Below are 27,061 nucleotides of genomic sequence, written 5' to 3'. Positions count from 1 at the left end.
TTCCCGGTGCCCACCCGGTGCCCACCCGGTGCCCACCCCGGTTCCCGGTGCCGCTGCCACCGGCGCAGCGCACACGAGGGGGGCGGCGGCCGCCCGGAGGCGGGGTCGGGCCGGGGCGGGGCCGGTGCTACCGGGCGGGGCCGCTCCGGGGCCGGGGCCGGTGCCGGGGCCCGGGCCGGGTGCTCGGGGACCGCTCCTGGCTGCGGGGCGGCGGCACCGGGAGCGGAGCTGCGGGAGCGGCCGGGGCCAAACCGAAGCGAAGCGAACCGAGCCGGGACCGATGCCGGCGGCTGAACCCGAGCCCACCGCCACCGGAGCCATGTCCCAGCCCGAAGCGGAGCGGGCGGGAGGCGGCGGCGGCGGCTCCGCGGCGGAACCGGGGCCCCCCGGGCGAGCTCCGCACCGTAACCGCGGCCGGCGGCCGTCGGGGCGCGACCCCCGCCGCGCCTCGTCCCGCTTCAACCGGCGGAGCTCGGTGGAGCTGGAGCTGCTGGGATACCCCCCACCCGCCGGGGGGTCTCCGCCGCCGCCGCCGCCTCCCCCGGGAGCCGCCGGGCCCCGGGAACCGGAGGAGACGGAGAGCGAGGAGGTGGAGACGCGCGCCGTGGCCACGTCCCCCGACGGCCGGTTCCTCAAGTTCGACATCGAGATCGGCCGGGGCTCCTTCAAAACCGTCTACAAGGGGCTGGACACCGAGACCACCGTGGAGGTGGCGTGGTGCGAGCTGCAGGTACGGGGAGGGGGCTGCGCACCTGTGGCACGGCACGGCACGGCATGGCACGGCATGACATGGCATGGCTCAGCGCGGCACGGTGCAGAATGTGGGTAGGGGGCTCAGCCAGGACCTCCCGTGCCCCCCCAGCCCACCCCAGCACCCATCGCCCTCCGGGCTGCAGCAGCAGGGCTGGGTGCTGCCCCCCCCCCACGTGCCCACCTCGGTGCTGTGCAGGGCTCAGGCTCCGTGCTCACCGGCCCTCCTGCTGCTTGCACGCTGCTTTCCCTTCACCTCGGCACTCCCCATGCTACAAAGCACTCGTGGGGTGTCAGCACCCCTAGTGCCAGCTCCTGCTCCGGGGGAGGGAATGACACCCGGCTCCGGGCTGTGCTGCAGGGCTGAGCACCCTGCTGCGATTCGGGTGCCTGCTAGCTCACAGCTCACCCTTTGGAAGGGCAGACGGGGCAGGGGGGCCCTCTCCTGTGCTCCCTCCACGCACGTGCCCGTGCTGGAGCTGGCCCAGAGGCTCGCTGCGATAGCCCTCGGCGTGCTTAGGGCCACGTGCTGCGGTGAGGCTCAGGGTACGGCGCGTCCTTGCTGCGTGCCAGCCGCTTGCCCTTGGCTGCAGCGGTGCCCGCGGGCACCTGCGGTAGCTCCTGCGGCGCTGCCAGGGGCCCTCTGTTAGCAGCCTGGTACCTGTGGCTTTCCCCAAGCAGCTTCCTCACCTCCTCTCCCTCCTCTCCCTTCACCATCGCACTCATGCGGACACTGGGAAGCCGAGGGCACGGGCAGAGGCGTTGGCTCCTGCATCGCCTTCTCCCCTCCTTGCTTTTAAAGGGTGAGATCCTGGGCGCCGAGGGGAGGCTGCGGGGGGAGAGCCCGGCTGCGGGGCTCCTGCTGCCTCCTCGCAGCCCCTGGGGATGGGCTTTGGTGAAGTCCAAAGTCTCCGACGGACTCCCAGCCACCCTGGGGTGCCTGCTGCAGCTGGAAGGTCCAAGTCCTTGTTTGCGCAGAAAAAAAAACCGTGCCCTGCGAGTTTGTTGTCTTGCTCCTGGAGCCCCGGTGCCGCCGCGCGGGCTGCGCCTCTCGGGTGGCTGCGGCCCAGTAACGCGCGAAGAGATCCTCGGATAACGGTGAATGAGTTTTGGAGGGCCGAGCGGGGCCTGTTGGCGAGGAAGGCGAGGGCTTGGGCTCCAGCCGGCCTCTGCGGGGTTGCGCAACCCCTTCAGCCGAGGGCACGCCGCGGTCCCACCCTCGCTTCGCCCAATTCTCCCTCCGAATGCTCCTGAGCTCCCCTTCGTGCCTCCCGTCCCTCCGTGTGGCACCGGGAGCACTGGGAGCACAGCTTGCTGCTGGCACGGAGCTTTCTCCGGGTGATTCAGCCGAGCTGGGGCATCCCACCTGGCTGCCTCTGTGTCCCCTGGGTGCCCCGACCCCGCTGCGCTTGCAGCTGTCCTGCCGGAGCTGCCGGCACAGCTTGGCTCCCGTGCGCCCGTTTGGTCCCGTTTCCCTACTCTGCGGTGTCCACGGGGGCCGGATCGTGATCCCCAGCACCCATTTGGGGGCTGGGCTGGGTGCTGCAGCAGGAGCTCTGCTTGGCACCCTGTGCTGATGGGCACCCCGTGCAGGTGTCCGTGCCAGGGGGGCTCCTGGGGGCGCCTCCAGGTGGAGCAAAGGCAGCCTAGAAGCAGCACAACCCCCCCCTCCACTCCGTCCTGTTCTTTATCCAGTGTCTCTTGTCCCCAAATCCGCGTCCCGTGAGGGGCTGGGAGCGCATAAGCAGACTTTTCAAAGTTGTTTTTATTTATTTATTTTTTCTTTTCTCAGCAATGGTGCAAAGAATCAGACACTGTGACACGAATGCAGGATTTGGAACCGCAAATAAAAATGGTTGTGGTTCTGCCCTTTTAAAAATAGCTTTGTCCCACGTCTTTCACAGCTCTCCTTTTATTGCCTTTAAAATCTAAATGAATTCCCAACCTCAACCCTGACCTGCAGTTCCGGTCCCGAGAGCCTTGTCCGGCTGTCGTGATGCCTCCCAACCCCAAATCCCCCCCCTCTCGGTGCCTTCCTGGCCCCGCCGCGGTGCCAGGTGATTCGGGGGCACCGCTTTTGCCTGTCCCCTGCCTTCCTGTGGGCCCCCCCCTGGGGACCTCCCCGTCCCCGCTGCCCCCCGGCCCTGAACGGAGCCGTCTGTGTCTGCCTCCCGCAGCCCCGCCGTGCCCTGTTTGTGCTTTCCAGCTTTAGGCTGGAGGCTATTTCTGTTGATAGGTGCCGAGGGTTGGGGGGGGAAGGAGGGAGCAGGGAGGAAACCAGAGGCCCGGAGTGGGATCGAGCTGTAAATACGCTGCCTGCTGGTGGTTTTCCTGGGGGGGGACCCCTCGGTGCGTCCCCCCCTGCAGCCCTGTGGAGCGGGGTGAGAGCACCCCGAAGGGGCAGGTGCCCCCAAAAGAGCTCCGGTGCTGATGTTGGGCAGGGAAAGGAGAGTGGGGCCTGCTTGGAGAGGGTTTGGGAACAGAGTGGCTGCCTGTGTGTGGGCAAGGAGGGGGGGGGATGCCCTTGGGGCCCCCTCATGGCCAGAGGTGCCGGGGCCGTGTCTGGAGGGGAGGCCTCTGGGTGCTGCCCCAGCTCCTCTGGAAACGTCCCCTCGCTGCCTGGGTGCCCCTTTCTGGGTGCAAATCACGGCTTTGCCCCACGGGGTCTGTCCCTGGGACACAAGAGGGGGACGTTCCAGGGCCCCCACGCCCGGGCAGCGTGGTGCAGGGGGGGCTGTGGCCGCAGGCTTTGCTCCAGCTCCGACGTTTCCTCGCCGAGCCTCCTGCTCCATCCCTCCCCTCCGCCGCTGGCCCCAGCTCCTGCACTTGGCCCTGCCGGGCTCCCTGGCAGCCAGCTCCTGGCTCAGCGGGATGGGGCTGGAACAATTCCGTCCCCCCCCCTGACACCCTCCTCTTCCTCCGCGGGAGGTGGCTGGCAGGAAAGGACACCGCGTCCCGGCGGCTCTGCTGGCAGCCCTGGTCGCGTGCTGCCCCGTGGTGCTGGGGCAGAGCCCCGGGGATGCTCAGCTCCTGCTTGGGGTTTGCAGGAGGAGCGGTGCCGGGACCGAACCCAGCAGCTCCGAGGGTTTGGGGAAGGAGCTTGGCTCCCCTCAGCCTTGCTCAAAGCACCCCTGGGGGGCCAAATTCTGTGCTGCCCATCGCTGGGGCTGGGGGAGATGCTGTGACTGCCCTCAAGCCCTGTTGGTACCCTGAGCCCATCACCCCACGGCCTCACCCCGAGCCCCCCAAGCTCCTCGCAGCTCCCGGGGGGCAGCCGAGGGCCGGAGGGGGCCCGGGGCGTGCGTTTGGGCACCGAGGGGTGATTTTGGGCGCTGTTTTCCTCCCTGGCTATGAAAGGTCCCATTCATCCCCTGCAGCAGGGCTCAAATTCTCCTCCGGGTCTCAAAGCGTGCGTTAAAGGAGAGAGGGGATTATGGAGCGGCTCCAGCCCGGCCACGGGGCCGGTTGTGATGCAACGAAAATATTACGAAAGCTGCCGGGGCCGGGGGACGGCGGCTGCCAGCCACGGAGCCACGCACGGGGCCGCGGCGTCCCGGTGCCCTCAGGGGGGTCCCCGGGCTCCGTGCCCACCCGGCCCCTTTGGGATCCGGGCTGATTTGGGGTCGTGGCAGCGGGGCACGGCTCTGCCCCTTCCCCCCGGGGTGTCGCTGGGTCCTGCTCCTCCTGCGCCCCCCTCAATTCCTGGGGTTTTGGGGTCTGCGCCTTGTGGCCCTGGCCCCGCTCGGTGCCTGTGTCAGCGCTCAGCTTGGGTTTCCACTTTAATGAACTCGAGCAGGAGGAACATGGAAAAACCTGGGCTGGAGCCTCCCACGCCTGCCTTCCCCAACAAAGGCCTCATTGAGGCCGGGCCGGCTCCCTGCCACCGAGGTGCCCGGTGCCTCGCCGGGGGGCAGGAGCCATCCATGGGGGGGGGACACGGAGGGTGCTGAGGGCATTGGGGCTGCACGGGGCACCTCGGTGGGCTGGCGGTGCTCGTTTTGGTGGGGGGCACCATGCGGGAGCCGAGGGCATCGATCACGGGGCCGGGCAGCCCTGACATGGGGCAGGAAGGCAGGCGGGCGTCGTGGTGCGGGGATTTCAGCCATCCCTGCCCCAAAACCAGGTCCTGGAGGAGCCACGAGCGTGGCTGGGATGTGGGGATCGGGGTGGGCTGAGCTCGGGGACCGGCCCCAAACCCCGTGTCCTGTCCCCCCCAACCCTGCCCATTCCTCGCTCCCGGCAGACGCGCAAGCTGTCGAAGACGGAGCGGCAGCGCTTCAGCGAGGAGGTGGAGATGCTGAAGGGGCTGCAGCACCCCAACATCGTCCGCTTCTACGACTCCTGGAAGTCGTCCGTCAAGGGCCAGATCTGCATCGTGCTGGTCACGGAGCTCATGACCTCCGGCACCCTCAAGACGTGAGCCGGGGGGGAGCACAGGGGAGGGGAAGGGGAGGCGAGGGGATGGTCCTCACCCACCTCACGGGCTCTCGGTGAAGGGGACAGGGTGCTACGGGGCTGGGTGGGGGTCCGGGGGGGTCACAGGGCAGCGCTGGCGTCTCCCCACAACTGGCACCCCGGGTCTGACATCCCCTTTGCAGCCCGGGGGTGGGCACGGGGCGGCTTCGGGGTGAGGAAGGGTCCGGGGTTGGGCTTGGTGCCTTCAGGGGGGGGGGGGAGCTCCGACGCCAGCCCCCGCGTCCACCTCGCAGCTACCTGAAGCGGTTCAAGGAGATGAAGCTGAAAGTGCTGCAGCGCTGGAGCCGGCAGATCCTGAAGGGGCTGCATTTCCTGCACACCCGCTCGCCCCCCATCATCCACCGCGACCTCAAGTGCGACAACATCTTCATCACCGGCCCCACCGGCTCCGTCAAGATCGGCGACCTGGGGCTGGCCACGCTGAAGCGAGCCTCCTTCGCCAAGAGCGTGATAGGTGGGGGCACGGGGGGGGCAACCCCGCGGGGGAATTTGGGGGGCTCGCGGGTGGCACCGGGCGGCCCCCCGAAGGCGACGCTGAGCCCCGCGGTGCCCCCCAGGCACCCCCGAATTCATGGCCCCGGAGATGTACGAGGAGAAGTACGACGAGGCGGTGGACGTGTACGCCTTCGGGATGTGCATGCTGGAGATGGCCACCTCGGAGTACCCCTACTCGGAGTGCCAGAACGCCGCCCAGATCTACCGCAAGGTCACCTCGGTGAGCGCCGGGGGGGGGGGGGGTGAGACGGCGATGGGATGGGGGCAGTGGGACCTCGCCGCTCCCCGCGGCTTGGCAGGTTGTGCAAGAAGGTAAAATTAGGCGGGGAGGTGAGAGGGGGCTCAGCACCCGCCTGCCTCGCCCCGTGCCGCCAGAGCATTAATGGGGTGGAACGGGCACCGTGGTTGCCTTTAGCTGGGCTCAGCCGGCTCCTACCTGCTGGGGTGGGAGCCCAAAGCCCCCCAGGGGCCTGGATCCAGCTGCCGAACGGTGTCTGGCCCCCCCGGGCAATGTCCTGTCTGTTGGGGCCCCCACAAACCTGCTCGAGCCCCGGTGGAGGCTGACGGGTGCTGCCTGCCTCCCCCAGGGGCTGAAGCCCAGCAGCTTCTACAAGGTGAAGGTGCCCGAGCTGAAGGAGATCATCGAGGGCTGCATCCGCATGGACAAGGACGAGAGGTGGGAGAGGAGCCGGGGCCGCAGAGCCCTGCCCTGGGTGCCTGCACCCATGGGTGCCCCCCGTGCACAGCGAGCGGCCGCGTCCCGGCGCTGAGCACCCTTTTTTCCTCCAGGTACACCATCCAGGACCTGCTGGAGCACTCCTTCTTCCAGGAGGACACAGGCGTGCACGTGGAGCTGGCCGAGGAGGACGACGGCGTCAAGTCCGGCCTGAAGCTCTGGCTGCGCATGGACGACACCAAGAAGCTGCACGGCAAGTACAAGGACAACAACGCCATCGAGTTCCTCTTCGAGCTCTACAAGGACGTGGCCGAGGAGGTGGCCCAGGAGATGGTGGGTGCTGCGGGGTGCGGGTTTTGGGGGGACGACGGGGTGCCAGGGGGCTCCCCGAGGACCGCTACGAGCCCTGATCCCGCACAGGTGATTTTGGGTTTCGTCTGCGAGGCCGATTACAAGCTGGTGGCCAAAGCCGTGCGGGACCGCGTGGTCGCCATCAAGCGCAAGAGGGAGAAGCTGAAGCGGGCGCGGGACGCGGTGCCGCCGGCCGAGCTGGGCCAGGGGCCCGGCGTCCTGCAGCTGCTGGAGGATTTCAAGTCCCCGTTGCCATCGGGTGTCCCCACGCCCGCCCCGGCCACTCCCGGCTCTGGGGACTCCGTTTTCGGCAGCGCCTTCCCACCGGAGCCCGAGGAGCCCGAGGCCGACCAGCACTTCGTGTACCGGCACACCAGCTACTCCTCGGCCACCTGTACGTAGGCAAGGGGGGGCGAGCGCGCATCCCACCCCAAATATATTTCCTGGGGAGGGGATTAAGAGCCGAGGGGGCCCCGTTTCTGGCCGCGCTCGCTCAACTCGTGCTTGCCCCCAGCCGACTGCGAAACGGACGGCTACCTGAGCTCCTCCGGCTTCCTCGACTCCCCGGACCTCTCCCATCGCAGCGCCTCGGCGGGGACCCCCACCAGCCCACCGCCCGCCCGCCCCGTGCGCTGCTTCCCCACGGTGAGTCCCCTCTTTTGGGGAGATCGGTGGGGGGGGGGATCACGGTGGCAGCAGCAGCCCCGGCTCACGGCCTCGTGTCCCCGCAGAGCATCGCGGTGCAGCTGCCCACCGAGCGCCTGCCGCCCGCCAGCGGCTTCTCCTCCCCGGTGGACAGGTGAGCCCCGAGCTGTGGGGTTGGGGAGAGGGGGCGGCGGAGGGGAACGGGCACGGTGACACCTCGGGGCTTCCCGCAGCTACGCCTCGGACGTGGCTTCGGGGATGAGCGACGGCTACGAGGGGCTGTCGGCCAGCGAGAGGAGCAGCAAGCTGCCGGCCAAGAGGGCAGCGGGGAAGCTGCTGCGGCGCCGAGCCCGGTCCAGGCTGCGCATCACCAACGTGAGTTGCTTGGGGGGTTGCTGGGGTGGCTGCGTCCCCGCTCCCCGCGGCGCTGAGCTCGTCGTCCTGCCGCCCGCAGATCTCCGACAAGAACGACCGGGTGGTGGAGTGCCAGCTGCAGACCTACAACAACAAGATGGTGACGTTCAAGTTCGACCTGGACGGGGACAACCCCGAGGAAATCGCCGCCGTCATGGTGAGGATGGGGCTGGAGGTGGTGGTGGTGATGGGGACGGCGGCTGCGGGTCGCTGAGCACCCCCCTCACCGCCCCAATTCCAGGTCCACAACGAGTTCATCCTCAAGTCGGAGCAGGACGGCTTCATCCACCGCATCCGGGACATCATCCAGCGCGTGGAGACCCTGCTGCGCAAGGACGGGCGCGGCGCCGCCGAGCTGCCCGAAAACCCCGAGGCAGAGGGTGGCAGCAGCCGGCCCGTGAGTACCCGGCCCCAAGACCCCCTTGCTGGGGACCCTGGGGACACCGAGCACAGCTCGGGGGGGAGCTGCCCGGTGCTGGGGACGTGCGGTGTGGGCACCGATCCCCTCCAGCTCCGTGTAGTATGTGCCCCGGGGTCGTGGGGGCACCGTGCCCGGCAGAGCCACCGGTTGCTGCCCCCTGCTCATGGTGGGGACATTTTAGGGACAAGCTGGGGTCTGGCTCAGCTCGTCCCGTCCTGGTGCTCAGCCTCTCCTTCCTCAGCAGGCAGAGCTGCAGCTGCAGGAGCTCTCGCGCTCCATCTCCTCCTCCTCCTCGCTCAGCGGTACGTCCCGCGCCCCCGGCCGAGCCGAGAGGGGGTCCCGGGGTTATGGGGGGGGGGGAACACGACAGGAGGGGAAGGGGCCGCATCGTGCCGGGGCTGAGCACCACGGGCGTTTCTCCCCCTTGTACCACAGACCTGGGCTGCACCAGCCCCAGCCTCTCGCTGCAGTCCCCGGTGCTGCCGGCGCTGAGCAGCTCCCTGTCGGAGAACGACCTCTCCAGCCCCGCCGAGCCGCCGGCACCCCAAACCCGAGGGCAGCCGCCGGTGCTGCCGGGCTCCCCTGCAGGTATTCCGTCCATCTGTCCGTCCGTCCATCCCTCCGTCCGTCCATCCCATGCGCTGACGCCCCCTTTTTCCATTTCTCTCCCCCCCGCAGGCTCGGTGCAGACCTGGCCCCTGCTCTCCACGGCTCCCTCCTGGCCGACGGCAGCGCCGCTCTTCCCCCAACCCCCCTCCCCGAGCACCCCGGGGGGGGCTCCCCCCGTTCCCCTTGCCCTCCCTCCCGCCCTCCCCTCGTCCCCCGTCCCCAGCAGCCCCGTGAGCCCCCCCGTGACCAGCGGACCCTGGTCCCCGACCACCCCGCTCCTGTCCCTGGCCAACGTCTTCTCCCTGGCGGTGATGAGCGTGGCCCACACGCTGCTGCCCGCTGTCTCCTCCATCGCCACCTCGGGGGGCCACCTCTACCCCCCGCTGCTGCCTCGGCCTCAAAACCTCGTCCTGGGACCCCCTCGTTTCGTCTATCCCGACCCCGCCAGCATGGCCAAGCCCCCCCCGGCTCGCGGCGGGGAGCTGGGGGCCGCTGTCCCCGCTGCGGGGGGTGCTGTGCCCTTCTCTCCTCCAGCACCGCCGGGGGGTGAGGCCGCGGGGAGCCCCCCAGCACCGCCGCCACCGAGCGCGTCCACGCCGGGGAGCCTGGAGGGCAGCGGGGTGAGTGCGGGGCGGGGAGGGCTCTGGGGGGGCTTTTAGGGTTGGGACGCGGAGCCCTCTTTGCCCTAGGGACACCAAGGGGGTGAACGGGCAGCGGGTCGCAAGGGCCGTGATGGTTTTGGGGTGCCTGCAGGTGCCGCTCGGCCCCCCCAAGCCCAGCCACCCGCTCATCGTCGCCGAGTCGCTGCCGCCCGGCGTGCCCAAAGCGCGGCTGTCGCCCATCAACGAAGGTGAGGCGGGGAAGGGGCCGTGCCCACCCCGAGGAGGGGGTGACGCCACGCCCCTCCCCGACCTCCCAGCTCACCCCCAGGCCCTGCTGCTTCCCCCCCCCCGGCAGAAGCCAAGCCGCAGATCCTGGGCCGCTTCCAGGTGACGCCGTCCAAGGAGCCAGCGGTCGTCGCCTCGCCGGCACCGGGCAGCGGCGAGGGCGAGGAGCGCGGCACCGAGCTGGCGGCGAGTGGCTCCCCCCTGCCCGCCGCCCCCGGCACGGGGAGCAGCAGCAGCAGCAGCAGCAGCAGCAGCTCCTCGGAGTCGGAGGCAGCGGTGCAGGACCCCGAGGTGGAGGAGGCGCTGCCCGGGGAGGGCACGGTGGCGGCGGCCGAGAGCGAGCGGGAGGGCGCCGGGGAGGAGGGCGCTGAGGGTGCCCCGCAGGCGGTGCTGAGCCAGGTGTGGCTGAGCTACTCCCGCAGCCTGTCCTACGTCAGCAGCGACGACACCGAGAGCGAGGACGAGGAGATCTGGGAGGAGCTGCAGAGCCTGCGCCAGAAGTGAGCAGCCCCTTGGGCCGGGGGGCTCTGTGTGGGGTGCTGCACCCCGGGAGGGTTCCCCTGTCCCCCTTGGAAAACTTGGGGGTTTTCCAAGCTCAGCTCCCCTCCCTGCTTCTCTCCCAAGGCACCTGGCTGAAGTGCAGCTGCTGCAGAGCAGCCAGAAGAAGGAGATCGAGGAGCTGTACCTGCGGATGGGGAAGCAGCCCCCGCTGGGCATCGTCTCCCCCGCCGCCATGCTCTCCAGCCGCCAGCGCCGCCTCTCCAAGGGCAGCTTCAACCCCTCTCGCCGCAACAGCCTGCAGCGCCTCGAGCTGGCGCAGCCCCAAGGTACAAACCCCGGAGCTCTCCGTGGCTCCTCGCAGGGAATTGGGAGAGTTTTGACTCCCCCCCGGGGCGCAGCTCGGTGCCCCAGCTCAGTGCCCGTCCGTCCCCGCAGGGATCATGCGGCGAAACTCGCTGAGCGGCAGCAGCACCGGCTCCCAGGAGCAGCGAGTGAGCAAGGGGGTGACCTTTGCGGATGATTTTGGCCGCATGGTAAGGGGCGGGGGCCTGATCCTGCTGCCCGTAACCCTCCCCGAAGCGCTCCCAGCACCCCCCCAGCTCACTGACACCTCTCTCCCGCAGTAGGCAGCCGGCCCGGAGTGACTTCGTGAACTACCTCAACCAAGTGCCTGCTGCCCCGCAGGGGGTGGGAGCCCCCCACACCTCCTGGGGAGCAGCCAGCGGGGTCTCTGCCTTGGGGGGGCCCAGCCCCAACCCTTCTGCACCCTTCCAGGGCTGGGCTGGCAGCTCTCCGCTCATCCCTATGTGTCCCCGTCTGCTCCTGTCCCTTCTCTGCTGCGCTCCAGCTGCGGGAGGGAGCAGGGCGCTGGCACCCCTCGCAGCCCCGCGCCTCGTCCTGGCTCCCCGAGCAGAACCCAGCCTGCTCCGTGCCCCCGTTGCACCGCGTCCTCTGCCTTACTCCACCTCGCCGTCCTCCAGCCTCGTCCCCGCGGCACAAAGCGGCGCCTTCCCCTCCTTGGCTGCTCCGAGCCCAAAATCAGCGCGGGGCCGTGCCCGAAAAACGATGGGACCGGGGGCTGCGGGTGAATTTTGTTACAAACCCACGTCTGGGAAGCGTTTCATAAATACGGATCGAACACAAAGCGGCTCTGGCTGTGTCTGTGGAAGAGCTGGCTGCTGAGAAGAGCACAAACTGAGTAAAACGGGTAAAAATAAGAAGGAAAAGGTGCAACTTTTCAGCTTTTTGAGAAAATCACCTCAGCAGCTGGCTGGGTGTGTACGCCCAAGCTGGATCCCGGCTGATTTAACGGCAGGCACCGAGGCAGGCTCCAGTCACGAGGCGTTTATTACATCAGGGCCGGGCGGCAGAGCCCCCTGCCCACCCCAGAGCGCGCCCCCCGCCCGGTGGGACACGGGGGGGAGATGGGGGGGCAGCACCCTGCCTGCAGGGGAACCTCAGGGGAACCGCCGGGACCCCTCAGGCCGCGCTGGGCCCACCGGGCCGCTCCGTGGCCGGCCCGGGGCCGCTCCCCCCGCCGCCTCACGCCGTGCTCCGGGGCCGGGCCGCCCTCAGGTGGCCGCGCTCCGCTCCCGTTGCGAGGCCCGGGCCCGCGCCGCCTCCGCCTCCAGCTCCAGCTCGTCCAGGAAGCGCTCCTGGGACACCGAGTAGAAGGTGTAGCCGTCTGCGGGGCGTTAAGGAGAGCACCGGGAGGGCACCGGGAGGGCACCGGGACCCCCCCCCTACCCCCCACCCCCTCCCGGTCCCCTCCCGGTTCCCTCCCGGTCCCCTCGCGGCCCTGCAGGATACAGATCCCCGCCGTCACGGCGCCGATGCCCAGCGCCAGCAGCACGTTGCGGCCTCGGAGCCGCTTCTGTAAGGCTCGCTGGCGCTGGGCGAGCTCCACCTGCGCCATGAAGCGGCGCTGCTCCGGGCTCAGCCCCGGCTCCCGCGCGGGGTCGATGCGCTGCGCCACTGCCGCCTCCCTGGGCGCCGCCATCTTGCCCCGCCGCCGCTGCCGCCGCCGCGGGGGAGCGGGAGCCAATGGGAAAGGAGGGGAGGGACCAGAGCGGGCGGCTCGCTGAGGGGAGGCGTCGAGTGATTGGCTGCGGCGCGGCACGCGGCTGGAGGAGGGAGGGAGAGGCGCGAGGTGATTGGTGGAAGCGGCGGTGATTGGCAGGGGCTGGGCCGGGAGGGCGGGCGCTGAGGTGGGGTCCTGAGGGCCTCGGGGGCATCGAGGCCGCCCCGGGAGCCCCGGTCCCGGTCCCGGGGCCTCTCCCGGGGCTTTTGCCCCGGCCCCATCGACCCTCGGAGGCTGTGGGTGAAGCCTCCCAGCCCCCAGGTGGGCCCTTGTGGCCGGTGGCCTCGCCACCCCCCTCAGGTGTCCACCACTGTCGGTAATGAAGGGAATTACCCACATAGTCACTGCCCGGAGTGACCGAAATAGTTAATTAAGGGAATTACCCAATTAATTAGCGCTGGGAATTACCCAATTCCTTAATTTTTTGAATTCGGGGGGGGGGGGTGGATGGCTAGGATGGGGTCCCAGGCGGTGCCCAGGTTTTACAGCTCCGAGCCCCTCTTTGGTGGGGTGGCCCCCGAGGTGATGGAGGCCTCGCTGCTGCGCCTGGCCGCGGAGAACGAGCGGTACCTCAGCGAGCTGCCCGGCCAGGCCGGCTGCTGCAAGGATTGCAGGACCGTGGGTGAGGCCCCTCGAGGCTGGAGCAGCCGCCTGATGAGCTGCGTCCGTCTGAATTCAATGATGCGCGCTCATTCTGTTTCATGTTTTTTTTTTTCCCTTCAGAATTCATCTTCCTTTTGGCTGAAAAATGGCACTTGGACCATTCGGCAAGGTATCAGGCGGTAGAGTTGCTTGAAAGGTAATCAACGCCTCGATAACGAAGCACGCGTCCCGTGTGGCTGTACCAGCCCTGCCCTTTGCCAGTCATTCAAACAACACAGAATAATTTTCTCATTTAGAGCTTCGCCTTTTTACTTCGCTCAAGTCAATAGCTGTACGTATTTTCTGTGTACGTGCAGAATTGCTTTTCTTCTTTTTTTTCTTAGCAGCAAAGTGTTTTTCATAGGTTTATGATCAAGCAAGTAGAGCAAATCTGTAAGTCCCCCAGTGAGAACATGGAAGGTACCAAAGAAGGCAGCAGTCGGAGCTCTCTGAAAGAACAGATTTATGACACGTTTGTCCTGCGACTGGTGTCATGCATTCAGCTTGCAAGCAAACTTTCCTTGCACTATAACGTAAGCTATCTAAACTTTTGCTAGTAGCGTTTTCAGTACTGTAGTGAATTATCTAACCTCTTTAAAGAATCGATTTTCTTTCTGAAAATCAGGAGTGATAATGAAATGCAAAGGATAGCAAAACGAGGCCCTAAACTACTTGCATTTAGGGCAGGTTCATTGGCCTTCCTCGTGTAAAAATTTGTCTGGAGATTTTCCCAGTACGGATCGCTAAGAATCCCAGCCTGTGGGTGTTGGGAAGCGTACAGCTGCAAAGGGCCCACCCCTGGCTGGGGAAGGTTTGTGGGGTTACAAGGAGCCGAAGAAAAAGTTCTCAGCTGGATTTTTCATGCCAGCTTAAAAGGCTGGGGAGCCAGCTGGGTTAACGTGCAGTCTTACAACTGCAGTGGGTCACGCTTAAATTTAACAGGAGGAGCAAAGCAAGAAGCAAATATTGTAACAGGTGTCCTATTGCCTTTCTCAAAATGGAAAATAACTTGTGGTGGTGTTTTTTTTTCCTCTTCAGATAGTTAACAGCAACACAGCTTTAAAATTCCTGCAATCCTTAAAGTACTCGTACACTAAACAGGAGCTGCTCGAGTCAGAGCTTGCTGTTTTAGAAACTCTGCAGTTCCAGATCAATGTGTCAACTCCTCTGGCTTACATCGAGTTGCTTCTCGAGGTTTTAGGTAAGAGTATTGTTAGGAGAGAATGGTAAAGATTTTATTAAGAGTAATGGAGCTGTTTCTGAAACAGAGCTGGCTGAAACAAACGTCCCACGTTACATCTCTTGGCACACTGTGAGGGCGCCTGAAACTTTTCAGACTTTGCCTTTCAGGTGAGAACTTTGTCTTTAATCGATCTGCAGGACGCAGTCTGACTGCCAGTCCCAAACCAATCTGTAAATGGTTGAGTTTAAACCCCCAGAGCACGTTTTCTAAAATGACTTAACCATCTTTTTTTGCCCAGCTCTGACAACCTGAGTCTCAGAATGAGTGTAATTACGCTGAGATTGAGAAGGCTGCGGAAACAAAGGGCAGTTCTCCCCAGAAATCTTCATCCCTCCCTTCGAGTAACTAGCGCCTCTTCCTGATCCAAGTGAATGACCCCAAACGTATGGCTAATTACGTGTGATCTCTACACCAGGACATAACGGCTGCTTACTTCCTGCAAAGCCCTTGCATCAGATGTGTGTGCAGCTACTAGACTTCTTGTATCTTGAAAGAGAGGCCATCTACGACACGTTACTGAAGACTGCCATCGAAAATTCGACACCAAGTGAACTGCAGGTGTAAGTGGCTTGCGTTTAAAATAAGTTTTTGAAGTTGCAACCTGGGAAAAAGGCTAAGAAATAGCACCCTGGTTCTCGTTATTCTGCTTTTTGGGCACCTGCTTTTAAATTTTTTAATGTGTTGGGCTGTCAGCATTGTCGATGGATCTTTGCATACCAGCTCAAAGCAACGTGCTGCACGTTTGCTTTCGGGGCAAGCTAGGAAAGTGTTTAACTTCAACTGAAAAATCCAGCTTTAGGGCTGTTGGCGAACGCTGATAGCATTGGTTTTATTTGGGCTGAAAGACTCTGAGCTAACGTGGCCGGAGGCTGTGCAGGGCTTACAGAAGTGGGGGGTTTGGAGCTACAGACCTAGCATCGTTTTATACCAGGAGACGCTTTTACTTGTGCAGAGCCAAGTTTTTGGCAGTAAAGGAAGATTTCATGCTCTTGGCAGTTGGAATCATCAGCACAAGCGCTTTCGTACTAAATCCCGAGCACTGGAAGCAGGTACCGTCATTTCCAAACAAATTAGCTCCACATGGAGGGGGAAAAAAAAAAGAAAAAGGAGGCTTGTTTATGTGTTTTAGCACAGCTGGGAGACCGGCAGGCTACGGGGAGGGACACGAAGGAGGGGACCCCTTCCAGTTTATTGGCTGGAAGCGTGCACGCCTTGGTGGAAGGGTTATGGCCCAGCAATTCAGCAGAGAGGCATGCGCTCGCGCTGCTGCCAGCTTGTCCTCCTCGTGCTTCAGCTTCTGCACAGCTAGAATGAACCCAGAGAGACGCAGCTTCACTGGCAACCAGCGGTGATCCCACCAGAGAGCTTTCTCCCTGAGCTGCTGCTGAATGCTGTAACAAGCAGCCCATTAACCACAGCGAGCAGCATTCTGTAGCTTTTTTTTTTTCCAGTTTACTTCTTTGGTAGAAGCAATTCCTTTAAAAAAATCCTCTCGTTCCCTCACACTGAGAGGTTTCAGCTTTTGGCAAAGGTGTTAGTCTTGGGGTTTGTGGGGCCCTGCTGCTCGTTAGATTTGGGGGGTGTTCAGAAGTAGCTCTGTAAATTAATGTCCCTTAAGCACTGTCAATAAGTATTATTATTGTTACTTTTAAGGTTGTGGAGCATTTAAACTGCATTACGGGCATCACTTCACAAAGCATCTTAGAATTTTCGTATGCGGTACTGAAACACGTCCTTGGCAGCACCACGCCAAAGCAGCAGCGGAGGAAATAAAGCTCCAAAAAATGGAACCCATCCATCCATCATCTGCGACACCGCGCAGGGCACCCCAAACAGTAGGCTTGTTCTTCTGATTCTGAGCACGGCGTGTTCTGTAACTTGTTGTGTGCTGTTTTAATTAGAGAAGCTCGTTATTTTAGGCTGTGCTCTAGCGCTGGGAAGGTAACAGACAAAGCAGTGCTTATGTTTTCCAGCGCCAAAAGCTTTATTAGTAGAGCTGCGTCGTTTAGGTTGTGATTATGTTTTCCTTGAAGAAACAGAAAACTTATTCTAAGAGCGTTGTTTTGAAAAGGCCTCAACGTGAGCGTTACTCTGCTGGGAAGCCCCAGCCCAGCCCTTACAGACAGGGCTGCCGTTTGTGTTTGCTGCTGTTTTAAAACCTAATTCTTTCTGCCAGGCTGCTTGTTAAGGTTCCTCTTTGCCAGCGCTCCGAAGCCTGGTTGCTCTTACCTCCATCGAGCCAGCCAGCGTTGTGGCAAGAACAAATTCCCCCCCGTTTTGTCCTGGCAGCAGGGGCTTGTTCAGGACAGTTGTCTGAGCACTAAGGGGTGCTCAGGTTCCAGCTGAAAGCACTCAGGGTGGAATCGTGTTTTATTGGGACATTTTTCCGTGTGCCCCTGTGCAGGACCAGGCTCCAGACAGTGTTAGAAATAGCTGATAGCACAGCGAGCAGTGTCAAGCCCTCGTGGCAAAAACAAGTGCTGATACGACTTAAAAAATACTTTATTTCAAGCTGCAGTGACCAAACAGACCTTCAGGGTTTTTCCACGTTATTCCCTGCATTGGAAACTTTCCTTTCCTAACCCCCACGTTCTGTTAGGCTGTACCAGAGCCCTCCCCACAGCGCTGGCAGTTTGAACCTTGACAATAACTTATATACATCTCTCTAACCCCCCAAACACCACTTTAGCATCTATTTAACAGCTGATTATTATTATTTTTTTTTAATTCAGTTCAGCTCCGTGATAGAACTTTACATATTGCTTTTCTATATACTACTCCTCATAACGGTATTTTAAATAAAGTGTCTTGTGGATTTTTGGTATTGTAAACATTTCGTACTGGTTAACCTTACGAGACAGCTTGATTTGAGTTTCTCCAGCAAGCAGCAGGCGCCACAGCTGCCAGGGCGAGCTCTTGCCGTGGTTACTTGTTGTAGAATTGGGACGAGACCCAGGCAAGGCCCCACTTCAGGTTAGTTAACATGAATTTTAGGGCTTTTGTCCATTGCTCCTCGGAGTTAAACTGCGTTTTAATAGAGTAGGAGCCGCCGCTGCCGCCTGTATCCTCAATCTTGCCTTTCTCCACGTCCATCCTGCATCACACAAAGTTGATTAGCACGTTAGTACAGCAAGCATTTAATTTCAAGGGGATGTTAAGCACCAAACTTTCAATCGGATGCTCAGAAACTTCTACCTAAGAATACTTTAAAAGAAATCTAGCAAGCCGTGGAGTTTTGCCTGAGGAACTAGCTTTAAATCCCAGTGAAATAAGAGCAAGTGTGGTAATCCTGCACCCTGCAGAGCACCCGATGATCCCTGAAAGCCAGGACAGGAACAGCAAGCGGGGCTGTGGGCTAGGCCCAGGCAGGACAGGGGTAACAGCAGCACTCACCTGTAAGGCAAACAAAACCGAGTTTCGCCCTTTTCCACTTCCTCCTTAAACTGCTGCACGCAGTCCAAGAAAGCCACCATGGCGTGATCGAATTTATTGTCCCAGAAGAACCTCAGGCCTCCAGAGCAGTACAAGGGGAGCTCCTGCAAAAGAGATTAGTGTCAGGCACCCTGAGTATTCCCCTTTAGATGCTGCCAACGCAGATCTTTAGCCTGGCTGAGACTTCCAATTTGTCACGGGATGCTTAAAACGCTTTGTGGCGTGTAATACGTGGTGCTGGTTTTGTGCTGAGTGCCTGCTGCATGAGTGCTGCTGGCTAGCAGGAGAAAACTTGGGTTCCTGATCACCTACGGCCTTCCCAAATCGTGTTAATTTCCTCGGGCCAGTTGCTCTGAGTAATTTGAGAGCTCCTGGATGGCAACGAGTGGACGTGGAGTGAGATCCTGGCGGAGAAACCCAGGCAGCCAGCTCCCTGGGGCATAAATCCCCAGAGGTGCGCTCTCAGGAGCAGAGTCTCGGTCTTCGGTGCCTTTCAGCAGGGATCTGGGCTGCACGAGGTCATTTTTCTCCAGCTCATGCAGGACCTTACCTTCGATTTGTCCGTGAGGGACTCCAAGTAGGAGTGGTTGCCGTACGGTACGAGGCGGTACCTGAAAGGAGACGGGGCAGAGGCGGGTGAGCCTTCAGCTCCTTTCTCTGGGTGGAAAGGGAAACGCGGATTTTATTGCGCCTACCTTTGAAACTTCAGCCCCATTTTGTTAGCGAGGGCGTGCAGCAGCAGCACCGTCTGCCCCCAGGCCGCGTTGATCTCGTTCCATTCCACGGGGACGCTGGGGAGGCGGCCAAGTCGGAAGTTATTGATCGTGCCAAACTGACCGCTGTGCCTGCGACAGGAGGGCTTATAAAGGAGCAGCCGGCAGCACGCCAAGCAAACGGCGCTGCCTGGGAACACACAACGGGGGCTCAGGGCCCCGCTTGAAAAACGGGCAGAAAACACCGAATTGTTCCGCTTTTCGTGAAGGAATCCGAAGCGCCGCCGCCGCCTGCCTTACCAGATGTGGAAGGTGGCGTTGAAGACGTTGGTTTTCTTCAGCTTGTCCAGCTGGATCTGGGCGTAACGCATCTGGTTGTCCACGCTTTTCAGCTCGTCGTCCAGCTCCAGCTGCTGCCTCTTGAACTCGCAGTATTCCTTCTGGTACCTCCGAAGGAAACCAAGCACTGCTGGGTACGAGGCTTACAGGAAAAGAGAAGCGCTCACGTGCTATAATACAGTTGTTTGGTTGCTTTTTTTTGGCAAGGAATTAGCCGCTTGGTTTGGGGCATCAATTCCAGGTCCCTCCCCTTTCTAATCTCACCAATTATCACTGATTATCAATCTCATCTACCCAAAATCCACACCGCGTAGTGGATTTCACTCACTGAGCTTCTTCCTGCTCCAGCCGCTCCGCCTCCGCCCTGACCCTCTCGAAGTCCTCGGCCACGATCTTGCGGTTCTTCTCCACGTCCTCCAGCTCCTGAATCAGCTGCTCTTCCTCCAGCGCCAGCTCCTTCAGCTCCGTTTGCAGCTTCTCCTTATCGTCCTCGTTCATTTGCTCCAGGATCTCCAGGCACCTCCTGCAGGGCAGCCGCAGCATCACCACCACGGCCCCGGCCCCGCACCCCGCCAAAAACCACTCTGCCTGCGCCGAGGTTTAATCCTCATTACGTTTTTACTTTGGCTCCACGCTGTGAGCCAGGAGAGCAGATGTAACAGCAAAAAGGAACGAGACGGGGAGCCAAAATCTTTTACAAGACGGCGAGCAAAGATTTTTTTTACTACCGCAGCCGGCGCCTCCCTTCACGCCCTCACCCTCCCAGGGCCCCAGCTCGGTGCCCGCCGTCCCCAAGTCCCCGGGCACGAACCCACGGCCAGCAGGCTGCTCACTTGTAGTTCTGGCACTCGTTCTCGGTGATGTTGAGCTGCGTGTCCAGCTGGTCCAGCAGCGTGTCCGTGCACTCCTCGCACAGGGGGTGATCCACGTCCGTCTGCCCCGACATGATGTCGAAGAGGTCGCCGGTCACCTGCGGAGAAATTCCGTCCCCCCCGTGAGCTCCCGACAGCCGGGCGCGCCTCTTCCCTTCCCACAAACATTTCTGCAAGCCACACCTGGATTTTAAACCACCTTTTTTTCAACTATTTGCGAGAAAAACATCTCAAAGGCTGTCACAGAATAAATTCCATGTCGTGGAGTGTCAGTGATGAGGACCCGAATTTTGTCGGGGACCCGAGGTGCCCCCCCCGCGCACCACTTGCCTTCAGCCTCCTGCTGAGGTTTTCCATCGTGCCGCCGTCCGACGCCTCTCCGATGAGCGTGAAGCTGTTGGCGCTCTCCGTTGACATCATTCTGGGGATGAATTTCACCGGGAAGCGAGCGCCGGGGGTGGGGGTGAAGGAAGCTCAGGGGAACCAGGCGCGACCGGGATGTGGGAGTCGGGGGAGAACGCCCCCAATTTTTTTGGGGAAGGAGGAGGGCAGCGTTTTGGTGCTCGGCCAAAGCGCACAACTGATTAACGGTGCCCTAAATACACCAGGGGGGCAAAACCGGGGTAAACGGGGGCAAAACCGGGGGCACCTCGGGAGGGACAGTGCCCGTGGCTCCTCCCCACCCCCTCCCCAAAGCCCCGGTGCCCGGTTTGGGGGCTCCCCGCCGTACCTGGCAGGCGGGATGAACCTTCTGGACACACCGTCCTGCCGGCTCTCCGCGAAGCCTTCCTGCGGGGGGGGGAAGGGAACCAGGCGGTGCCGTTACCGGGGCCCGGCGGCTTCCCACCCCCCCTACCCCCTCCCGGTCCTCCCGGTGCCCCCTCCCCGTACCTCGCTCAGGGCGCTGCTCTCCTCCTCCTGCGCATCCCCGGGCCGGGCGGGAGCGGCAGTGAGCAGCGGGGCTGTGGGGGCGAGGAGCCGTCAGCGGCCGAGACCCGGCCCCGGTCCCGGTCCCGGTCCCGTTCCCGTTCCGCCCCCCCCCCACCCCCCCGTTGCCGGTACCGGTGAGCTCCTGGATGGTGAGGCGGTCGAGGATCTTGAAGGAGGTGTCGAGCTTCAGCGGCTGGCTGCAGCGCTGGCACACGAAGCTCACCTGCGTGGTGCAGCCGCCACCGCCGGCCCGCCCGCCCTCCATGCTGCCGCCACCGGGCTCCCTTCACCGGCTCGCTCCCACCGCCGCCGCCATTACTCCCGCCGCCGGAAGTCAAGCCCTTCACTTCCGCCCCTCTCCTGTTCCACTTCCGCCCTTCTCCCCTTCCACTTCCGCCCTCAACCCCCCCAGTCCTCCCCGCCAGGTCCTGGCAGCTACATACCCCCCTCACCCCCCCCTTCTTCCTACACACCCCCTAATTTCCCTCCCTCCCTCCTCTCTACCAGGACCCTCCTCGTTGCTCACGTGGGCAGAGATCCAACCTCCCATTGGCTGCCTCTCCGCGCCGAGCTCACTTCCGGCGGCGGCGGCGGTGGCGGCGGCGCTGCGGTAGCCGGCGGCGGCGGCGGCGGCAGAGCGCGGCCCCGCGGCGCAGCGAGACCCGGAGCAGGCCCCGCCGCCATGGCCTCGTTGCTCAAGGTGGACCCGGAGGTGAAGCTCAAGGTGCGCTCCGCCGCCAGCAACTCATCGTTAAGGGCCCGCCGGGGCCGCCGGGCCTAGCCCCGAGGCCCGGGCCGGCGCGATCCGCGCCGGCCCGGGCCTCGGGGCTAGGCCCGGCGGCCCCGGCGGGCCCGAGGCCTGTGTGGATGCTCCCTTGAAGGGCTCCGGTTGGGTTAAGGTGCACCCAAGGGGGGTGTTTTTCCCTCCTCGGTTCCCCTCCGGGTTGTTCTGAGCGCTGCGGAGCTCGGCCCGTGGGGGTAGCGGAGGGGTTGGGGGATTTGAGCCCCGTCTCGCCCCGCGTGGGGGCCTCCGCGGTGAGGCCCTGCTTAGAATAGGGAGGGGATAAGCGAGGTGCAGGGTGAGGGTGGCGTGGCTGCCTCGTGAAGGGAAGGAGGGGTGGGAGGTTGAGGCTGCCTGCTCCTAAAAGCAAGGGAAAGCGCGAGGTGCAGGCGAAGAGGGGGGTGACTGCTCAGAAAAGCAAGGAGGAGCCCAGGATGCAGGCTGAGGGGGGAGTAGCTGCTCAGAAAAGCAAGGAGAGGGGAAGGGTTCAGGCTGAGGGGTGGTCTGTCAGCAAATAAAGACAAGGAAGGATGCAAGGTTTAGGTTGAGGGAGGTGTAGCTGCTCCTAAAAGCAAGGAGAAGCCCAGGATTCAGGCTGAGAGTGGGCTACCTGCTCAGAAAAGCAAGGCGAGATGCAAGGTTTAAGCAGACTACATGTGCCTAAAAGCAAGGAGAAGCCCAGGATTCAGGCTGAGGGTGGTGTACCTGCCTTGGAAAGACAAAGAGAATTGGAAGATCCAGGCTGTGAGCGGTCTGCCTGTTTCTAAAAGCAAGGAGAAGTGCAGCGTTCAGGCTGAGGGTGGTTCATCAGCTCCTAAAAGTAAGGGGAAGCCCAGGGCTCAGGCTGAGGGTGCTCTGTGCTGCTGCACAGAGCAGGGCTTGGCTGATACCAAGCTTCATCTCATCACGCCCATGGGATTCCCCAGCTTGGCCCCGCTCATAAAAGCGAGGAGAGACACACGGCTCAGGCTGAGGATGATCTCCACCGCCGCGCAGAGCAGCGCTCGGCTTACATCAAGCCCTCGTTTTCTTTCTTTTCCTTTCGGGAGCGATTCCTAACCGCTGCTTTGTCTCTTCCGCAGGTCGATTCCTTCAGGGAGCGGATCACAAGCGAGGTGAGCATCCCCCTGCCTGGGCTGTGACAGGGCAAAGGGGTTGTCTGGGCGCATCTTCCCAACGCGCTCTGCTGTGATTTGAGTCCCTTCTGTAACCGTAGCAGTGCTCAGGGCTTCAGTCAGAGACTGAAGCGAGGTTTTACAGCCCGGTGGCTCTCCCGACGTCTTTCCCCTTTTGGCTTTGTGTGAGGCCTCTTGGCAGAACTCCTCCTCTTCTGTTTCCTGCCTCGGGGCAGCCCGTTTCCCCGGTGTTCTTGTCTGCTCGTGGTAGTTTCACCTCACCGTCTGTTCTTTCTCTCTCAGGCTGAAGATCTGGTGGCAAACTTTTTCCCAAAGAAGCTGTTAGAACTCGATGGGTTCCTCAAAGTAAGATCCACGTTGTCTTCTGCCCTGCTTTTTGTTTTTGTGCAGCCCTCTGAAAAGCGAGGTGACAGGGACAGGCCTTTCCCCTGCACTTCCTTGTGTGTTTCCCCCCATCACAAAGAAACGCAGCAGCGGCTCAGCTGCCGGCATGCACTGGAGCTCTGTTAGCTCTAGAGGGGGTGCTTCCTTCTCCAGCTCTCTTTGTGTGATCAGCACGCTCACCCTTCCTACATATTCAGCGGCTCTGGGCTATCCTTCGTGATGCTGCGGGGCTCCAGTGCGTGCGCAGACAATGGCCTTGATCCTAATCTAGAGCTGGCGCTCTGCTCTGGGCCGGAGGGAGGCCTCTCCACGGGCCCATTGTCAGATATTTTCCTCATTCATTCTTATTTTGTGGTCGGCTCAGTGAGAGAGCTGCAAGTTTGCGTTGCCTCATTGCGCCTGGTGGGCCAGAAGCTGTGAACTCCTCATTAAACACCGATCCTGCCTTGTTTTCCAGGAGCCCATCCTGAATATTCATGATCTCACCCAGATCCATTCGGACATGAACCTCCCAGTGCCTGACCCGATTCTTCTCACCAACAGCCACGACGGACTGGACGGGGTAAGGTTTCTCTCTTGGCCGAGATCCCCGCTGCTGATAATTAAAACTGCATGGCCCGCTCTGCGTGGGGTTGGGGTGTTCTTGTTTAACAGCACGCCGTGGCTCTCCCAAAGGACTTGTAGAAATCGGGCTCTAGAGCCTGGAGCCGTTGTTTTTAAAGGAGGGTGCTTCGAATCCAGGAGCCCAGCAGGGATGCTGACGTTTTCCTCGTTTCCTTTGCGACGCGGGGGTAGCTGCCCGATTAGTTTGTGAGTAAAACGTTTTGTGTGTTTTAGCCAAATATGAAAAAGAGGAAGCTGGAAGACCGCGAAGAGACCTTTCAGGGTAAGAGTCCCCGAGTCTCTCTGTTGCTCTTTCGCTGCACCTTAGGGCCGTGAAATCTCGGGAGCCCCCAATTCCCTGTCCTGACAGCAGCTGCTGCTCATGCAGACCTGTCCTGGAAGCTCACGGTCTGGCCTACGGATGTTGTGTTGTAGAGGAGTCGGGTTCCAGATCTTAGAAGCATGATTTGGATTCCTCTGATAGGCATTAAGTAGCGCTAGCTTGAGCTTGGCTGACGGGCAGCTGGCCTCCCCGTGGCTCTGTGCTAGAAGCTTCCCTCACCTGGAGGCAGGCGCCAGGCTTTGGATTAAGCCGAGGCAGCAACACCTCGTACACGTGCACCAGGAAAATCCTCCGTGCCTAGCCTCAGCAGCCCGCAGCTCTCCAGCCCTTATCTAAGCTCCGTGTTTCCTCTCTTCCTCCTTCTGTGGTAATCGCTGCCGTCCCGTGCCCGATTTCCCCTTCCCCACAGGTTTACTCTAGCGGGGCTCAGGGCCTGCTGCTGGCCTTTACGGGAGGCAAAAAGCTCGGGTGGACCCTCAGGGTCTGATGTCCTGGTGCAGGAGCTGCTCCTCTCTCCGTGCTCCCGCGTGGGGCTGACGGGGAGCTGTTTGTCTCCTCCGCCCCCCGTAGGTACCAAAGTGTTTGTGATGCCCAACGGGATGCTGAAGAGCAACCAGCAGCTGGTGGACATCATCGAGAAAGTGAAACCGGAGATCAGGCTGCTCATCGAGAAGTGTAACACGGTGGGTGCGGGCTGCAGCGCTGCGCTGGGGCGGCGGGGACGCCAGAGGGCTTCTGATCCTAGCGAGGCAAAGCCGCTCAGAGCAGCGGGAGCAGCGCCCTCTGTCTCTGTCAATGAGGAAATTCAGGATTCATGCCACCTTCTAGAGGTGGCTGGGAGGTAGGTGTAGGGAAATGCTCTTTTCCTGAGCCCCCAGGGAGCTCCACAGCACACCTCGTGGAGGAGGAGGGTGTCTGTCGTGCAGGCTCCTTCCCCGGGGCCTTTCTTCACCCTCCTTTTGCACGCTCAGACGCCCGCTGAGAGCTGCTTTGGCACAGCCAGGAGAGCTTCTCGTGAGAAGCTGTTCTTGTGCTGGCTTGTGGGGCATCCCAGCCACGTGGGAAACAATTTTCTCAGAAGTGTCGTGAGCGTGAGGGACCTGTAGGGGTTCATCACGAGCTGCAGGGCCTTAGGGGGCTTGGGAGGTCCCTGTGAAGATCCCGGCGTTGATCTCTTTTGTGATCTCTCCGCTGCAGGTCAAAATGTGGGTGCAGCTTCTCATCCCCAGGATAGAAGATGGAAACAACTTTGGTGTTTCTATTCAGGTGAGGCAGCCCTGGCTGCAAGCCCTGCTGCAGCAGGGAGCTGTGCTCCAGGAACGTGGGTTTGGGGTTCCCTCCGAATCGTTTGATGGTTTCTGGCTGCAATCATGGGGCTGGTTTAGGTTTTAAAACCCAATTCTGAGCTTGACGTGAAACTCCCAAGACAGGTTGCTTTCAGAGCCCTGAAGGCCAGTTGCAGTCTTGTGATAAGGCTTCTTTGTTCCTCCCTTGCAGGAGGAAACAGTTGCTGAGCTTCGAACCGTGGAGAGTGAGGCAGCATCCTACCTGGACCAGATTTCTAGGTATGAAAGAGCCGAGCTTTTTGGGAAGTCCTCTTGGGAAAAGCAGCCTGCGTGGGGAAGATGCCCCAACTTTTCTTAGGGTAGGCTGGGCTGGGAGAAAAAAAATCTCGGTGCTCTTTGTCTGACCTTCAGTCTCTCCGTTTTCCTACCAGATATTATATCACAAGAGCAAAGTTGGTTTCCAAAATAGCTAAGTACCCTCACGTGGTAAGTAGACGGGGACGCGGAGCTCCGCGCGTTACTTGCCGCTGCTTTTTGGGACTCCTGGGGCCGCTCGTCCCTGTCCTGGAGAGGAGGGTCTCCTGTGGGAAACGGGGGGCTGGATGAGGATGGGAAATGTCTGCGTTAGAGAAGTGGGGGGGGTTCCTTTGTAAAAAAAAAAAAAAAAAAAAAAAGCAGGAGCTTGGCGTGGTGTGCGGGGGCCACGCTGACCTCAGGCCGCTCAGCCGCGCGTCTGTCTGCTCTCTGCAGGAGGATTACCGCCGCACCGTGACGGAGATCGACGAGAAGGAGTACATTAGTCTGCGCCTGATCATTTCAGAGCTGAGGAATCAATATGTAAGTGGAAAGCCAGAGCTCCCCCTGGCTTCCTGCATGGCAATTTAGGGAGCCTTTTTGATCCTTTTGCTGCTTTCCCCTTTCCCTGTGATTACGCCCGGTCTGATTTGGCTCTGAGAAGAGCTCGGCGTTTGCTGCCTCCCCACCACCTTGCAGAGACACAGGGGTGTTTCCAGCTGAGCGCTCACGGGAGTCTAGCACAAAATATTCCTTCCACTCCTGTGGGAACCTGCGATCCTAAATTCTGCAGGCAGTGCAAACCCTTCCTAGACTCTCTTTGATGTTAGAAACGTGATTTTTGTGTTAGATGTGTGAAGCAGGGGCCGAGAGCAGTGCCAGGGTGAGCTGTGCTGCTCTTCTGATCAGTGCTTGTTGTGAAAGCAGAATGCTAGAGGACTCTCCCCCTTCTTTTCTGAGTTGTGTTCTCCCTTTTCGCAGGTCACTTTGCATGACATGATCCTTAAAAACATTGAGAAGATCAAGAGGCCTCGGAGCAGCAATGCTGAGACCCTCTATTAAGTGTCAACGTTTGAACTTGAGAACTGTTCAGTCAACTAAAGACCGTCATTGCCTTGGTTTGTTACGTGACTATCGAGATGGGAAACTGGCTGGAAATAGTATTGCATTCTTAGTTAAAATCTAAAGAAATTCTCGCCTAGTTTTGTGATTGGTTTTATTCAGGTCTCAGGAGCTCTCCCTCCCTCTAGTAACTGGTAACGAAACGGCCTTGCTGCTTTGGGATGCCCTTGAGGCTACTGCAGAGTGAGAGCACCAGCCAGGCAGGATCATTCCTTCATGCCTTTCTTCCTACCTTAGTAGGAACTCCAGTAGAGACCAAGCCCGTGCCCTGTCCCGTTTTTGGCTGGAGGCTTCCCTGGGGTCTCTGGGAGCGGGGCAGACCAGCGCGAGCCCCAGCCCGGGTGGCGGTGCGGTGGCTGGAAGCCAGCTCTCGTCCCTGCTGGCTGCAGCTCAGCCCCTCTGCCAACGCTCTGCACTGACTTAATTGCAAGGACAGGGGACCCTGCCCCTTCTGGGCTGGTGGCCGCAGCCACGCTCCAGCCCCACCGCGAGGTCTGCAATCATTTCCTGGCGTTTTTCTGACCGGGCAGAGCCTGCCTCGTCCGCCTCTGCCTCGTCAGATCTGCTCAGGTGAGTGCAGAGCTCGAGGTGGTGCCTGTCACACTGGGGCTGGTCGCTGCACTGGCTGGTTGCAAG

The 27,061-nt window shown here is 61.5% G+C and overlaps 6 protein-coding genes across 9 annotated transcripts in view; 3 read left to right on the top strand and 3 right to left on the bottom strand.

Annotated features, from left to right (window-relative positions):
* The window catches only part of EZH1 (enhancer of zeste 1 polycomb repressive complex 2 subunit), a 34,447-nt gene extending 29,742 nt beyond the window's left edge, over nt 1-4,705 (bottom strand). Inside the window, exon 1 of the mRNA XM_084496503.1 lies at nt 935-4,705. The gene's annotated coding sequence lies outside the window, so the exon portion shown is untranslated. The remainder of the gene's footprint in view (nt 1-934) is intronic.
* Nucleotides 281-11,369, top strand: WNK4 (WNK lysine deficient protein kinase 4; the record flags this gene model as incomplete). 2 transcript variants are annotated; one of them, XM_084496500.1, is made up of 20 exons in its annotated part: nt 281-730; nt 4,994-5,166; nt 5,460-5,680; nt 5,784-5,941; nt 6,309-6,397; nt 6,511-6,730; nt 6,818-7,142; nt 7,263-7,393; nt 7,480-7,547; nt 7,627-7,768; nt 7,848-7,964; nt 8,049-8,204; nt 8,473-8,530; nt 8,664-8,816; nt 8,907-9,457; nt 9,591-9,687; nt 9,795-10,224; nt 10,349-10,551; nt 10,661-10,758; nt 10,852-11,369. In XM_084496500.1, 20 exons carry the CDS (start codon nt 281-283, stop codon nt 10,867-10,869), a joined length of 3,858 nt encoding a protein of 1,285 aa, XP_084352626.1. In that variant the 3' UTR covers nt 10,870-11,369. The 2 variants fall into 2 exon arrangements, with proteins under 2 accessions (XP_084352626.1, XP_084352627.1); XM_084496501.1 differs by having other exon boundaries at nt 10,849-11,369.
* Nucleotides 11,370-11,554: 185 nt separating this feature from the next.
* On the bottom strand, nt 11,555-12,240 carry COA3 (cytochrome c oxidase assembly factor 3). The gene is made up of 2 exons (XM_084496515.1): nt 12,035-12,240; nt 11,555-11,909 (listed from the first exon to the last, which is right to left on the bottom strand). The coding sequence occupies exons 1-2, from the start codon at nt 12,222-12,224 to the stop codon at nt 11,797-11,799; spliced, it is 303 nt and encodes a 100-aa protein (XP_084352641.1). The 5' UTR covers nt 12,225-12,240; the 3' UTR covers nt 11,555-11,796.
* Nucleotides 12,241-12,441: 201 nt separating this feature from the next.
* On the top strand, nt 12,442-17,021 carry CNTD1 (cyclin N-terminal domain containing 1). Of its 3 annotated transcripts, none has more exons than XM_084496497.1 (7): nt 12,442-12,927; nt 13,029-13,104; nt 13,312-13,480; nt 13,986-14,148; nt 14,606-14,750; nt 15,143-15,239; nt 15,844-17,021. In XM_084496497.1, the coding sequence occupies exons 1-7, from the start codon at nt 12,753-12,755 to the stop codon at nt 15,961-15,963; spliced, it is 945 nt and encodes a 314-aa protein (XP_084352623.1). In that variant the 5' UTR covers nt 12,442-12,752; the 3' UTR covers nt 15,964-17,021. The 3 variants fall into 3 exon arrangements, with proteins under 3 accessions (XP_084352623.1, XP_084352622.1, XP_084352624.1); XM_084496496.1 differs by having other exon boundaries at nt 12,453-12,927; nt 15,187-15,239; XM_084496498.1 differs by having other exon boundaries at nt 12,789-12,927; nt 13,029-13,077; nt 13,292-13,480; nt 15,187-15,239.
* On the bottom strand, nt 16,675-20,812 carry BECN1 (beclin 1). The gene is made up of 11 exons (XM_084496495.1): nt 20,609-20,812; nt 20,438-20,508; nt 20,277-20,335; nt 19,877-19,967; nt 19,508-19,644; nt 19,003-19,197; nt 18,636-18,782; nt 18,318-18,467; nt 18,173-18,233; nt 17,584-17,726; nt 16,675-17,284 (listed from the first exon to the last, which is right to left on the bottom strand). Exons 1-11 carry the CDS (start codon nt 20,739-20,741, stop codon nt 17,116-17,118), a joined length of 1,356 nt encoding a protein of 451 aa, XP_084352621.1. The 5' UTR covers nt 20,742-20,812; the 3' UTR covers nt 16,675-17,115.
* A 163-nt stretch (nt 20,813-20,975) lies between these two features.
* PSME3 (proteasome activator subunit 3) lies at nt 20,976-26,504 on the top strand. Its single transcript, XM_084496749.1, has 11 exons — nt 20,976-21,200; nt 22,340-22,372; nt 22,676-22,738; nt 23,235-23,339; nt 23,615-23,663; nt 24,294-24,406; nt 24,921-24,989; nt 25,221-25,288; nt 25,441-25,495; nt 25,760-25,846; nt 26,285-26,504. Exons 1-11 carry the CDS (start codon nt 21,159-21,161, stop codon nt 26,363-26,365), a joined length of 765 nt encoding a protein of 254 aa, XP_084352875.1. The 5' UTR covers nt 20,976-21,158; the 3' UTR covers nt 26,366-26,504.
* Nucleotides 26,505-27,061: the final 557 nt, after the last annotated feature.

The sequence above is a fragment of the Aythya ferina genome, assembly GCF_964211825.1.
Source record: "Aythya ferina genome assembly, chromosome: 23".
Classification (NCBI taxonomy): Eukaryota; Metazoa; Chordata; class Aves; order Anseriformes; family Anatidae; genus Aythya; species Aythya ferina.
This window is presented reverse-complemented; position numbering and strand designations above follow the sequence as displayed.